The 15,510-nt window shown below is 43.4% G+C and overlaps 1 protein-coding gene across 1 annotated transcript in view; it reads left to right on the top strand.

Moving 5' to 3' along the window:
- CNDP2 (carnosine dipeptidase 2) overlaps positions 1-14,394 on the top strand; it is a 43,323-nt gene extending 28,929 nt beyond the window's left edge. Inside the window, exons 9-11 of the mRNA XM_068237079.1 lie at positions 841-982; positions 8,711-8,858; positions 14,212-14,394. Coding sequence (XP_068093180.1) covers positions 841-982; positions 8,711-8,858; positions 14,212-14,278 — 357 coding nt within the window. The 3' untranslated portion in view covers positions 14,279-14,394. The remainder of the gene's footprint in view (positions 1-840; positions 983-8,710; positions 8,859-14,211) is intronic.
- The last annotated feature ends 1,116 nt before the right edge of the window (positions 14,395-15,510 follow it).

Raw genomic sequence — 15,510 nt, 5'->3', positions numbered from 1 at the left:
ATAGCGGCGCTCAGTGAGTAATTTGGGCGCCGTCAAGTCTGAGCACAAGTTACCATAAAAACAGCATAATTCGGCCGCCAGCAATAGCTGGAAGCCGGATTACATGTTTCCTTCACTATCCATGGCGGCCTGGAGGGGGAATAGTAATTAATACCGCCGGGACTTGTGCAGGAGCAGAGTGAGCCGTTTATCGGCTTTACCCTGCGCCCAAATCTCCCGGACGCATGTTCATAGGTACGCATGTCAGAGCTCCAGATAGCAAGAGAATGTAACACTGCTGGGTATTCAGCATTTCCAGTGTTTCTGAAGCACTTCAGATGTTATAAGCAACTGTTTGGAGCAGGTAGGCATTGAAATGCACACTGTAAATCTAGCTGAGATTTTGGTTGCATGTTCATCTTAACTTTTTTTTTTTTTCCCCATTTTGCGTATTTTTAGGTTCACGGTTCACAGTGAGATGTTTCTGTGTGACTTTATGGGGGCATCTTAATGCAGAAAGTCACACTGCAATGGGAAGTCTATGGAACATTCACATTCAGTGCATACGTTGGGTTGGGATCTAACGCACTATAGTATCCGAGCACACTACATACAGCGCATTACTGCATAACTTGTGCATTAAGAGGCAGTGAAGCATATTTTTTCATTGACTACGCTTCACTGTATGCCACCTAAAGGTCACATAATATTTGGTGCAACTTTTTCATCCCATTGCATTTCTGTTATACAGGCATCGCAATGTCCCACTGAGGACCTAGCCTAAAAGTAAAACCATTGTGGAGTCGTTTTTTGTTTTTGTTTTGATCTTCTAACTGTGCATATTATTGTAATATATTATAGGTGAATGACTACTTAACCAAGCAATTTGAATCCCTGGGCAGCCCCAATAAGTTCAAGGTGACCATGGGCCATGGAGGAAAACCCTGGGTCTCTGACTTCAATCACCCTCACTACCTTGCTGGAAGAAAAGCCATGAAAACTGGTAAGGAAGCCAAAAGCCTCTTTCTATGGTTGAGGCAGGGGTCACACTTCTGTCAGTTTGTATGCAGAAAAATGTTTGCTTTTTTTTTTTTTTAACAGCGAATGTAATTGATAGAGAAAATGCACACGGCTTCCAGAAATATGCGGCAGGATGACAGGTTTATTTATTTATTTTTTGCAAGCGAAAAGCGCATGCAAATGTGAACTAGCCCATTGATTAAGGCCCCATTTACACTTAGTCAGTTGCTCAGTTATAACTGAAAGGGCAACTGATTTTCAAAGTAATGCCCATGTTTTCCAATGGCTCAGTTTACACTATACCCGTTTTAACTGAAATATTTTCTTTTATAATGCACTGCTATGGAGTGAGGGGAAAAAAAAAAAAAAAAAAAAAAAAAAACCTGATTAAGTGTAAATGGGGCCTAACATGAGTTCTCAGTTTAAATGCGTTTTTGTGCAGAAAATACACACAAACATACAAGTTTGACCCCTGCCTGAAAGTTTTTAGGACACACAACAGTAATAATTATCTGACAGGAACAGCCAATTCCTTTGCTGTTTTCTGCATATAAGTGCATTGAAATGTATATTGCAAAATGTGAATTTTTACAACATAAAAATCCCTCCATCTTGTATCCCAAAGAAATCCTGTCTCCTCACTGAGTCATCCGCAGGGATGTTGTCTGCATTATTGGCTGTCTGTTACTATGGAGGCATGGTACACCAAAGATCACTGCCCCATCCCCATGTAAAAGGACAAGGTCACTGCTGTACCACATATGACTGCTAGGCCATTGCTGGATATTTTTTATTTTTAAGAATTGCTTTACCACAGGGACAAAATGAAGTGCTGACAATGCAATTTATGTACATCCACAGGCCTCCTCCCAACACTAGGGAGTCCCACACATCTGCATTGTTGATCCATTGGATCAATGTGCACATGCATGGTATTCTAAGTGATCAGCCTGAACCACATCTAGAACATTACATCCAAAAAGCAGATTAGAAAGCTATGCTAAATAGAATGTTGAAAGAAATATTTCCCAGAACGTCTCAGGACAGCAACCCTGAGACATGTCTCCCTCCACATTCACTGGACAGGAACTAGATTAAACAATTTGCATAATTAGGTAGGCAGGGCACACACATGTATATATATATCGTTATGTCCTTACCCCCTCAGTTGTTTTCCTGTCCAGCAGGATGCTAGATGTAGGGGGTAAGGCTGGCCACCCATGTGAGTCCACAGGAGCCGCGGCTGGTGTGATCCCCTTTGTCGGCGCTGGCTAGTTGTCTCAGCGCGGGGTCATGCTACACGCACTGGCCTCTCCCCCTGTGCTGTGTTCGGAGGACAAGCGGCGTCTGAATCCGGAAGTTGCCCGCCCCAGGGTCACGTGACAGGCGCCTCACGTGACCGGAAGTCGGAAAGCCGGAAGCAGGAAGTTCCTGACCCGGCGTGCGTTCCAGCGGCCATTGCAGCATGGAAGTCAGCGTCTGCTGACACATCACACTCAGCTGCAGGGGATTGCCTGGAGGAACGCTAAGGGGATTACTACAGCAGGTAGGAATTAACGTTTGCATAATGCAAGAAGGGTTGGGCATTAAGCAATTATTTAAATCAGCTATTAAGCTGATGTCCTAGTCTCACTTTGTGTTTGACTATGGAGGCTGCCGGTGGATCTTCCTCCCAGGGCTCTGTGGAGACAAGTTCCGTACCCTCTCTGGTATGTAACATTGTGGTAATTGTTTACATATCCCTTAGGAGGGTTATTAGGCTTGGCTGAGCTAATGGCTGGTATTTATTTGTTTTATTACAGCCTAAAATGGAAAGATCAGATTCCAAATCTGGGTCAAGACAAGACAAAGCTGATAAGCCTGACAAGCCTGATAAACCTGATAAAACTGACAAGACTACACCACATGCTGGTTCTAAAGCAACACATAAATCGGGGAAAAAATGTGCTATATGTGGAAATTATATGTCATCCTCTTCAAAAGTATTATGCCAAGATTGTACTAAAAAGGTGGTTAGAGAAGAAACCCCCACTATGTTAAAGGAATTAAAAGGATGGATTAGATCTGAAATTTCGTCTGCTGTGCAGACTATCAAGGTTCCAGAGGTTGCAGTATCTAATGTACAAATGCCTTCAGTGCCTGCAGCAGTCTCTGCAGCCCCGGCAGTATCAGATATCCCAGGTCCTTCAGGTTCAGTTCCTATAGGGGACCCTACTTTAAAAAGGAAAAGGAGAGATGACGATTCTGAAGATTCAGAAATGTCAGAAGGGGAATTGGATATTTCATCTCTGGAAGAGATACCCTCAGAGACTGAAAAATCTGCTGAAAAAACTGTAAAGAATCAGAAATTTGCTTTTTCCACTGACTTTATGAAGGAGTTATTGGCAGCCATGCATGAAGCCATGGGTATTACTATAGAGCAAAAGACTTTATCTCCATTAGATCAGATGTATGAAACATTGTCAGAACCCCAAGTGACTTTCATTCCAGTGCATAGTAGTCTTAAGGGGATTATCAGTAAAGAGTGGGATAATCCAGATAGGAGGGCTTTCTGGCCTAAATCACTAAATAAAAGATATCCTTATAGCCCTGAAGACCAAAGGTTTTGGGGGACTGCACCCAAACTAGACCCATCTCTTTCTAAAGTATCCAGGAGATCAGATCTTCAATTCGAAGATTTTGGTAGTTTAAAAGACCCTATCGATAAGAAAATGGACAATATTTTGCGGAGGGCATGGGAAGCAGCATCTTTAAATTTCAAACCCTCTATTGCATCTACAGCGGTAGCAAGATCTTTAAAAATTTGGTTAGTAGAAGTCCAGTCTCAGATAGCCTCAGGGGTATCTAGGGAGGAACTTTTGAATTTTTTCCCAAAAATTTTACATGCAACAAACTATCTATCAGATGCAGCTGATGATTCAGTCAGACTCACAGCAAGAACCACAGCCCTAGTTAATTCTGCCAGAAGAGGAATCTGGGTGAAAACATGGCAGGGAGATACCTCGTCTAAATCAAAATTGTGTAGTATTCCATGTGAAGGGGGCTTGTTATTTGGAACCAAGTTAGAAGAAACACTTGAGAGGTCCGCTGATAAAAAGAAAAATTTCCCATATAAAAGAAAGATTTTCCGCCCTAACCGTTCCTTTCGTGTTTCAGGGAAAAGCGAACAGGAAAACAAGGGGAACCAGAGAAGAAGATGGATTCCCAACAAGTCCCAGCGTTCCAAACCCAGTACTCCATATACCTCTACAGGTCAACCAACAAAACAATGACGCCAGAATTCCAGTGGGGGGCAGACTAGCTCATTTTTTCGAACAGTGGCAGTTAAAGTTCGAAAACAAGTGGTTACTGAACATTATTCTCCAGGGGTACAAGATAGAGTTTATAGCCCCACCACCATCTCAATTCTGGGTGACCCCTTCCCCAAGAGCTCCAGTTCAGGCCCAGGCCCTCCAGTCAGAAGTAAGCTTACTATTGGAAAAAAGAGTTATACGGAGAGTCCCAAAATGTCAAGAAACACTGGGGTTTTACTCCCCAGTCTTTCTAATAAAGAAACCTCAAGGGAGTTACAGGTTCATCTTAAACCTAAAAAGGCTAAACACCGCAGTAAGATACAGAAAGTTTCGGATGGACAACATCCGCTCAGTATTGAACCTACTACAAGACAGCTCCTATCTGACATCATTGGATCTAAAAGATGCGTATTTGCATGTGCCGATTCATCTGGAATCACAACAATTCCTGAGATTTGCGGTGGTGTTAGAAGGAGAGGTAAGACACTTTCAGTTTGTCGCCCTTCCCTTTGGGTTATCATCGGCTCCATGGCTATTCACAAAAATCATGGCAGAAGTCTTGGCAGGGCTTAGGCTTCAGTCTGTTCAAGTAATATCTTACCTGGATGATTTACTTATCTGGGGACCTTCTGCTGAGTTAGTGGGATCCCAGACTCAGTCCACCATAGACTTCCTTCAGACATTGGGGTGGTTAATTAATTGGGAAAAATCGTCTTTTCAGCCTCTCCAAAAGATGGAATTTTTGGGGTTTGAGATATGTACTACAAATAAGAGACTTTTTCTACCTGACAAAAAATCTTCCTTGTTGTTAAAGTCTGTTTTCTCTTTTCAGAGTCTGAAGACAATATCCTTGAGGAAAGCGATGGCCTTATTGGGCACAATAACCTCATCTTTCCCTGCAATACAGTGGGGTCAACTCCACTCCAGAAGTCTCCAGAGTTGGATCCTATCAAAGTGGGACAAGCATCTCTCCTCCCTGGACAAGAGAGTGATGATTCCTTGGAGTGTCAAGCAGTCACTACTGTGGTGGATGGAGCCACAACATCTGTCAACAGGGAATCTTTGGGAGTTTCCAACCCAGTGCATCATAACAACGGATGCGAGCTCTTGGGGATGGGGAGCGCATCTGGACTCTCTGACAGCTCAGGGACAATGGTCAAGCCGGATCAGCAACAGGTCTTCGAACAGCAGAGAGCTGCAAGCAGTCTGGGAAGCCATACTAGCATTCAAGATACAGATATGGAAAACCCACGTGACGATACGTACAGACAACAGTACAGTGGTGGCATACATAAATCACCAGGGAGGCACAAGAAGCAAGTCACTGCAACAACAGGCATCAAGAATTCTGCATTGGGCAGAGCGCAGTCTCAAGTCTATAAAAGCGGTTCACCTGAAGGGGACACTAAATTGCCTAGCAGATTACCTGAGCAGATGCAGTCTGTCCCAGGACGAATGGAGTCTCAACGACCGGGTGTTTCATCAGTTGACAGAACACTGGATTGTTCCTCAAGTGGACTTATTCGCCAGAAAGAGCAATGCGAAATGCCGGATGTTTTGCTCTCTTTGTCCCCAAGACGAACCATGGGTAGTAGATGCCTTCTCGATCAGCTGGAGCCATCACAGAATGTACATTTTTCCGCCTCTACATTTGATTTCCAGAGTACTGAACAAAATCTATCGAGACCAGGCGGAAGCAATCTTGATTGTCCCGTTTTGGCCAAAAAGACCGTGGTTTGCTCTGCTACAACGATTAGCTACGGATCATCTGATCCTTCCAGATCAAGAGGACCTGTTAACTCAGGGACCAGCGGTGCATCCCAATCTGAGCCTTCTTCATCTTTCAGCATGGAGCCTGAATGGCGAATACTGAAAAGTAAGGGATTTTCTAATAAGTTATCGGAAACACTGTTACAAAGCAGGAAGAAGGTGACGCGCCAAATATACTCTAAAGCCTGGAGGGTATACAACAATTGGTGTGAGGCGAATTCTAGAGATACTGGTCATTCCAATTCAGTTTTAGAATTTCTTCAAGATGGATTCCAGAAAGGTCTAAGTAGTAGTACATTGAAGGTACAAGTTTCAGCATTAACAGTCTTTCTTGACAGAAAATTGGCAGAGGAAGAAGATATCATCAGATTCTTCAAAGCACTCAGGAGGATTCGACCTACAATCCATAGTAGAGTGCCATCTTGGGATCTGAACACTGTGCTACAGGGGCTATGTGAGCCACCCTTTGAACCATTAGTGGATAGTTCTGATAAACTTTTAACTATCAAAACTGCTTTTCTTCTAGCAATAACGTCAGCCAGAAGAGTGGGGGAATTGCAGGCATTGTCAATTCTCGAACCATATTGTGTTATAAGTGACGACAGAATTACACTTCGTCTAGATACCTCCTTCCTACCTAAGGTTGTTTCGAAATTCCACAGATCTCAAGAAATTTTTCTGCCTTCCTTTTGTAATAACCCTTCCAATCAGAAGGAACAGAAGTTACATTGCCTAGATGTTAGAAGATGTGTTCTGGAGTATCTTCAGCGCACTAAGTCCTGGAGGACTTCCAATGCATTATTAGTATTATTTGCCGGAAAGTTCAGGGGTAAACAGGCCTCAAAATCAACCATAGCCAGATGGATCAAGCAGGCTATATCTCTATCTTATGCTCAACAAGGCAAACAGCTGACTTCGGCGGTCAGGGCTCATTCTACCAGAGCAGTATCAACTTCCTGGGCAGAGAGGGCAGGAGCATCAGTTGAGCAAATTTGCAAGGCAGCCACCTGGTCAAGTCAGAACACCTTTGTGAGGCATTATAGGCTAGATGTATTGTCTAGTGCCGACTTAACGTTCGGCAGAAAAGTGTTGCAGGCTGTAATCCCTCCCTAAATATTATTTCTTGTTTTTCATCTCAGGGTTGCTGTCCTGAGACGTTCTGGGAAAGCCCAAAATTACTTACGGTAATTTCTTTTCCAGAAGTCGGAAGGACAGCACCCTTACTACCCACCGCTATTCTTAGTAAAAGTTATTGGAAGCATCATTATGTGCGGAGTCTTTTTTATTAACTGAGGGGGTAAGGACATAACGATATATATATACATGTGTGTGCCCTGCCTACCTAATTATGCAAATTGTTTAATCTAGTTCCTGTCCAGTGAATGTGGAGGGAGACATGTCTCAGGGTTGCTGTCCTTCCGACTTCTGGAAAAGAAATTACCGTAAGTAATTTTGGGCTTTTTGCCACTAGGCAATGTGTCATATTGAAATGTGTGAATTTGCCACTTGAACCGGTTTAATGCTGGGAATACACAGTGCATTTTTGTGGCTCGATTCTGCCGCCCGATCGATTTTGCGCCCGATTCTTTCATCTTCCATTCGTTTTTCTTATCTTTTCCCATTGTTCCCTATGCGAAATCAAGCACTGAATCGATCGGGCGGGAGATCGGACATGTCGGAAATTATCAATCGAGCCATCTAAATGGCTCAAAAATGTACCGTGTATTCCCAGCATAAAGCACTGAGACCTCGTGCTACAGCAGCAGCAGAAGAATGAGGCAGTACCAAAGCATAATGTTAACAATGTGCTTTTGCTTTTTAGATACATTTTCCACTTTGGTCATTGGAATGTATACATATAATGGAATGTATGTTGGCTGATGGAGGTGATCTGACATTGCTGTGGAGAGCAGCTGCTTTGTAGACCAATGGAATTTAAGTGAGCCAAGCATCAGTTTCAGCACTCAGTACATCTCAATAGCACATTGAACTGCATGCAAACAATGTGGCTCATTGTTAAAAAAACACAACTTTAATTGTACCGCTTCTTTTTTACATTCAAAACTTTAGCAGAGGCCTTTATTACCCTACTTCCAAGGCCTGCCTGACCCGCAGAAATTTCAGGCAGATAGGAACTGATGTAGTTATTTTATTGCGCACACATTAGCAGAGAGCAAACAAAAGCTTTATTTGGGAGGGGGGATGGAGAGTAGATAGAGCACTATGCTTCTAAAGTAACATTGCCAAAGTCAGCACTACCCTGTACTATACCTTCCACTTGTAATCTACACGATTATTGAGAGCCAACCTTGGTGTGGGAAAAAATAGGAAAAGAAAAAGGAGCGATAGAAAAAGAGAGAAGCAAGAGAAAAGTATCTCAGGTCTACTCATATATGTGAAACCATACATCTATTGCCTTTAGCACCCTACTATGCAAGTAAGCATGGTTTTATTTTAACTGCCACTTTTTGGAGAGAAAAAAATCATTGCAGACTGAAATGCAGAGGCAAACTTTTAATAGACTTAAATTACAGAACAGCTTATGTAACATTTTTATTTGTGTTGCTGTTTGATCAAAGGCTTTCCTTTTTATATCAGAACCATTATAGGCCTCAGCTGTGGATTAACACTTCTTTTTTCCCTTACAGTCTTTAATGTTGAACCTGACCTAACCCGAGAAGGTGGAAGCATCCCTGTGACTCTTACCTTCCAAGAGGCTACAGGCAAGAATGTCATGCTGCTGCCTGTGGGCTCCTCAGATGATGGGGCACATTCCCAAAACGAGAAACTCAACAGGTAACCATGGGGATATCAGAGTGTCACATAGATTGACAGCTTGAGACTAAACTTCAGATCTGAGACTAAACTTCAGGTCTCATGAGAAAGGGTTCTCAGGAGATTGCCAGGCAAGTGTCTGCAGACCACACGCATTTATAAAAGAGGTGATCTGCTTAAATGATCATTCCGTTTAGAGGAGACCACTACTTTTAATATGATGCTCCACACATATGAGTGAAGATCATCATGCTTATAAAGGGGCAATCCTTTAGCCCGCTAGATGGCGTTTGCCACTTTCATAGTAGGCGTACTATAGGCTGCACTGGAGAACAGTGGTTTGTTTCAGTCACCCTCCCAATTTATCACAGATCACCACTTTGAGGTGGTGGTACACAGCCACTATGCAAGTCAATGGGACATGTACTGCTACTTTTTCTGGCTAGAAGCTATGGTCATGGCTGGCAGAGCTGGGACAAGGTCCTCCAGCACCCAAGGCTGAGACCCCAAAGTGCGCCCATCCATCCCTGCCACCCCAGCCATCACACACTGATTGCTACTAGACTAAGAGGCGCCACAGGGCCCACAACCTCCCCAACACCTTAATATCTAGTTATCTGGCTTGCCGTCACTGCCATGTATCCCCTTTTCTTATTTCTTTCTGCTTCAAACACAATTAGGAATGAAAGCTGAATGAATTGTGCGCCCCCTCCTACACTGCGCCCTGAGGCTGGAGCCTCTCCAGCCTATGCCTCGGCCCGGCCCTGATGGCTGGTCACCATTATTAAAGTGAAAGGAGCTGCCAATTGCCACTTTAGTAAAATTATTATTATGATCTAAGCACTGATCGGCACATGAAAAGATAAAAATGTATTGGAAGGGGGGGGGGGGGTGTTGTAGGAAAGAAGCTAGTGGCTGCTGCCTAATCCATTATCCAAGAACAGATTTAAAGTGGACCCAAATTAAAAATACAAGATTTCAGAAATAAAATCTATTTTCTAAATTATAATAATAAATAGCAGCCTTTTTTCAGCTGCATGATGACCAATATAAAATATTTTACAGTTATTGGAGGAACCCCTCCCTTCCTTTCAAATTGCCGGGATTTTTCCGGCAAACTGGTGGAGTAGATGGTGTCCGGCAATGGAGGAATTGCTAATGGCTGCCCCCAGTATAACCCTAGCTATGAAAAGAGAAGGGTAAAAAGCATGCACTGAAATGCTCATGAGCTTGAAGGAGTGTTTATTTATCTTTGTATGTGTCAGAGTGGTGCAACTAAATATTTTTAATTAAAAAAATGTTTGGTTTGGGTCCGCTTTAAAGAGAATCTGTATTGTTAAAATCGCACAAAAGTAAACATACCAGTGCGTTAGGGGACATCTCCTATTACCCTCTGACACAATTTCGCCGCTCCCCGCCGCATTAAAAGTGGTTAAAAACAGTTTTAAAAAGTTTGTTTATAAACAAACAAAATGGCCACCAAAACAGGAAGTAGGTTGATGTACAGTATGTCCACACATAGAAAATACATCCATACACAAGCAGGCTGTATACAGCCTTCCTTTTGAATCTCAAGAGATCATTTGTGTGTTTCTTTCCCCCTGTTCTCATGCACTGAAGTTTCAGGCTGCTCGTTTCTTCCTGCAAACAGCTTTGCCCTTGTCTGTAATTCTTCAGTATGTGAAAGCCCAGCCAGCTCAGAGGACGATTTATCCAGCTTGTAAAAGATAAGAGAGAAGAGAGAAGCTGCTCTAATCCTAAATAACACACAGGCAGTGTGCATAGAGGGGCCTGGAAGGGGGAGATCATAGCAGAACCACAACACTGAAGAACTTGGCAGCCTTCCAGACACAGGCCGACAAGTCTGACAGGGGAAAGATACATTGATTTATTACAGAGACAGTGATAGTATAAAGTGCTGCAAGAAGCCAGAACACATTAGAATAGCTTTTTGAACTTGTAGGATGATAAAAAACAGGATGCAATTTTTGTTACGGAGTCTCTTTAAGCCTGCCATGCACTGGTAGACTTTTTTTCCCCGACGTGCCAAAAAGATAGATCCCTCTCCAATTGACATTAGAGGGGGATCTATTGCTGCCACACACTGCACATCAAAGTGATTTTTAATAGATATCATGCTGAAATCTATTTTTTAAAAAAATTTGTTTCCTTAGGTGCCCCCCACCCCATTTTATAATTCTGCTCTCCAGGGCCCCTGCAGAGTATTAGCGGAGCTAAGCCACACTCTCCTCTCCTGTAGGCGCACTCCTTCCTGTGTGCTTCTGTCATCTCCCGGTGCCTGTATCCCATAACCTGACATCATGTACGGGTCACTGGAAGTTGAAAGCAAGCGGGCTGGCCAAATAGGCGAGTGTGACTTTACTCTGCTGTGCAAATACTCTACACGGGCACTCGGGAGCGGAGCAGTGCTTTTGAGCGCTGCTAGATTTGGGAGCAGCTAGCGCCGCCATAGACTGTAATCAGTCTATAGCGGCGCTCAGTGAGTAACTTCGGCTCCGTCAGAAGACGGAGCTGAAGTTGCTTAAATAATAATTCGGCCTCCAGCAATCGCTGGAAGCCGAATTATTTCAATCCCCCACTATCCATGGCGGCCTGGAGGGGGGAATAGTAATTAATATGGGCCAGACTTGTGCAGAAGCAGGATCAGCCATATACCGGCACCTATTTCAAATGTACGCCCCAGGAGAGCAGCATGAGCAGGGGTGACGCCTGGAGATCACTGGCTCTAGTGCCCCTGCATGGATACCGACACGCCCCAGCACACCTCCTTTTTATCACCACAAAAACTGTCCTGTCTGATTTGTGATGTTGGTCAATTTCAGCCAGAACTTGATTGAAATTATGATCAGGCGACATGGTGGGGCATCAGTTCTCGACAGATTTGATCAGTGGTCAAACCTGCTGCAGAATATGGCACAGTGTATGCACCCCTTTACAGTCATATGCCTGTACCCAGTCTGCTGATGCTTATACGCTGCAGGACATTCTCCAATATTTACCAAAATGGAACCAAGAAGATGATTGTGAAAACACATGCAAATCTGTTACATTCCATAGACCACTTGTAGCTTGTTTGTCATGATGTAAGTTTCGCTTCCGTGTTTGGTCTACTGTAATGACCTAAGATGATCTTTAGCTGCTACAGTAATAGGCTTATATCACAAGGCAGTGCAAAGCCCGGTGATGCATGGAAACAAACAATCTATCGTTGAAAGATTTAGTACTTGTGTTTTTATATGTATTTGTCTCACATTTTATTCTATTATTACCTTTGGTTTAAAAATGTCTTGACAATTTCATTGTTAGGATGCATGCATAAAAGCATGACAAAAGCATGATATGTAAGCAGGGCTGTGGAGTACAAAAATCATCTGACTCCTCAGTTGTATGAAACATCTGTCTCCAGGTACCCACAATTGTTCAGACTCCACAGCCCTGTATATGATACAGAGGGTTTTTTTTGTTTGTGTTAAAATGTCATGAACTGCCATTCACTTGTGTAAGACGCAGAAAAATTACTCGTGAACAAATCAGAGAGATTCATATATTATAGGGGGAATAGCAGGAGCTCAAATCATTAGTACATTGTGTAGAACTGCAGGGAAGGGCAAATCAGTAATTGAAAACCAGTATGCTTTTTAAAATAAGAGACCCTGCTGTGCAAAGGCTGACACTTTTGCAAGTTGGCAGCCCTTCCAGAAATTGAAAAGTACCGGGTTATATTAAAGTGAACCTGAGATGGTTCACTAGTCCCTATTTATACTTACCTGGGGCTTCCGCCTGCCCCATGAGCACTGGCCTCCCTTGCGGTCCTCTACAGGCCCTCCGTTCTACCGATATGACTCCCGGTAATCCGGGCAGTTGCGGGCTTCTGCGCATGCGCATCTTGGCCACACGCACATGCCTCATTGTACTCAGCAGCCTGGAGCATTCTGAACCTGTGCAGTAGTACTGTGCAGGTGCAGGATGCTCCAGGAGACGGAAGCACGGTGCAGGCGCGCAGCCGATCATGCGCAGAAGCCCACAACTGCCGGCGACTAACCGGGAGTCGTAGCGCCAGAACAGAGAGGCCAAAGGGAGGAGGAAGCCCCAGGTTAAGTATAATTATCCTCTCAGGTTCACTTGAAGGGATCTGAACAGCTCTTGGATGACTACAGAAATGCTTTTGTTTTGACTGGAATCTAAAACTAGTTTCAGTACAGGTAGCTACAGCTACTCGAAATAGGTTGATGACAGAAGATTATCCAAAATTAAAATACAGTTCATTTCATAGCCCAGTGCAGCCTTGTATTCTGATTACATTTCAGCCAAAATCTGATCAGAATCAAACTGCCACTCTGCAGAGTTGTATTATTCGTATTGTGGAAACCATGTACCTTATGCCTGACAGCCCATCATTGAATAATTCCCTTCTCTTTTCATGACCATGACTCATTCCACAGCTCAAAAAAAAAAAAAAAAAAAAAAAGTGGCATCAAACTGATGGATCTTGGTGACATTGGTTATTTCAAGTGTTTTTGGCCAGCTTACATTGTGACTTCTATTAGTAGTTATGGCTTGGCATGTGAATAGCAATCCCTCAGAAGGGACCCAGAGGAACCATGTTCAGTTAATGTTAGGAAACTCCCCATAGATGCACAGCAAATAATGAGCTGTAATGGATACAAGATGATACAATGATAAAAGATACCACTGGTAACCTGGCTGCATCCATCCATAAGTCATACTGCTAACGTAACTGCAGCTGGAGGGGTTTCAATGCTCCTCTCTGTTGGTGACAAATCTTCCCTCTGTTGGTGAGCAATCTTCAGCCTCGCTGAGGTTTGAGACTGCTTACTGCAGCCAAGAGCGGTAATCCTGACCTCTGCTCGGGGTAATCGACAGAGGCTGTGTGCAGAGTATAGCACGCAGTGGGTTTCTACATACCTCCCAGGGGATCCCGACGTCTGCAGCCATTTCTTCTTCCTCTCCTCTGGGGCCCAGCTTCCTGCTGGTGAGTTCGCTGGCTGTTATCATGACAGCCGGCAATTTCACTTTAGAGTTGGAGCGCCACCAGGAGGATGGAAGCATAACTGCAGTGCTGGAGCAAGGGAGGTGAGTAATTGAAAAACTGCTGCAGATCTCCCTGGCAGCATGATTTTTTTTCCAGGTTTTAGGGTCTGAAATGGTGCAAAAAAATTTGCACCGCTTTTAGACCCTAAAATCCGGAAATAATCAATGCCAAGGGGGTTAAGTGACTGTTAAATAAACTTGCAGATGTATTTGTATATCCTTTTTTTTATTTTTTTTTTTTATTTTTATTTTTTTTATTATGAAAAAAAGTGCCATATCTAATCTCTATGCTTTTTTCCAGGTATAATTATGTCCAGGGTGTGAAGCTTCTGGGGGCTTACCTGTATGAGGTGTCTCAACTGAAATAATCAGTCCAACAACCCATTGCCAATGTAACTGCACAAACAGAATGAGTGACTTTTTATACATCTAAGTACATCAAAAATTGGAAGAAACAAAATAAAAGTAAAAAAGAAATTGAAAAGCTGTGTTTGAGCCTTTTATGCTTTTTTTTTTTTTTGCAAGGATTTAAACACAAACTGCATAGTCCCATAGGCTTCTCCGATCCACTTGAAGCCCACTGTTCCAGTGCTAGGTCCCTCCAATTCCACTTTTCCCATCTGTTTTTTGTTGTTATCCTGCTTTTGCTGGTTGTGTAATGCAATGCCCTAGTGTGAAAGTAGCAAACTGATCAGCCATACTAATTGAATCCATAAATGACAGAGTAAAGCTCATTTCACACTGCCTTGTTGCTTTCCATCCCAGTGAATTATATTTATATGGTAGGTTCACATTGGTGCATTTGTGGCAGGTTCCATCAGAATAAAGTGCAGTATGCTGTGTGTGTTTATAGTGGCAGTGAAGGATGCTTTCAATGTACTGCATGCATTGCATCACACTCCTCATGCGCGATGCAACTTTTCAGCACCGTTGTCATCCTATCAAAGTACATGTATAGTGTGAAAGTAGCCTAAGTAATCCCCTTCAAAGTATCATACAGTAAAGGAATGTAACAACACTTGCTTCTGGCTGTTGGAGCCCTTTCACACTGTGTGGTAATCCAATCACAACGCAATGGAGCCGATAAATCGCACCTTGCAGTGCCACCATACATAGAAACATACAGTACAAGACGAGTGGGCCGCACCCCACTGTAAAACATACGCATTGCTCTGTTAACGCACAGCATGCTGCACATACCCAGTTAAATAAAACACTGCAGGGCCCACCTCATGCCTGGATATCATATGTCTCATCTTTCCGACAAGCTGGATGACCTGCCCCATCTTCCAGCCTTCTGTTCCCACTTTTTGTTGTGTTGTGTTGTGCTGTGCAGTTACAGAGAAAGGACTGCTTCCTGAAGTCCCTTCTCTGCCCCATGCTGCTCCTGCAGAGTCCAGGTGCATGTAGCATCCGTGCAACAGCAACTCCACAATGAAAGGATGCAGTGTGTGTGTATGTGCTCTCACCATTAGTTAGCGCCTTAGGCAATTGCCTGGAGGTCTATGCCAAGAAACCGTCCTGCTCTTGGAAATCAACCTGTCTACCCACCCTACTTCAAACAGTTCAATGTAATATTTATATCTCTTCTCCCCCGCAC

This window comes from Hyperolius riggenbachi, chromosome 5 (genome assembly GCF_040937935.1).
Source record: "Hyperolius riggenbachi isolate aHypRig1 chromosome 5, aHypRig1.pri, whole genome shotgun sequence".
Classification (NCBI taxonomy): domain Eukaryota; kingdom Metazoa; phylum Chordata; class Amphibia; order Anura; family Hyperoliidae; genus Hyperolius; species Hyperolius riggenbachi.
The sequence above is the reverse complement of the archived record's forward strand: the minus strand, read 5'-3'. Positions and strand labels throughout refer to the sequence as shown.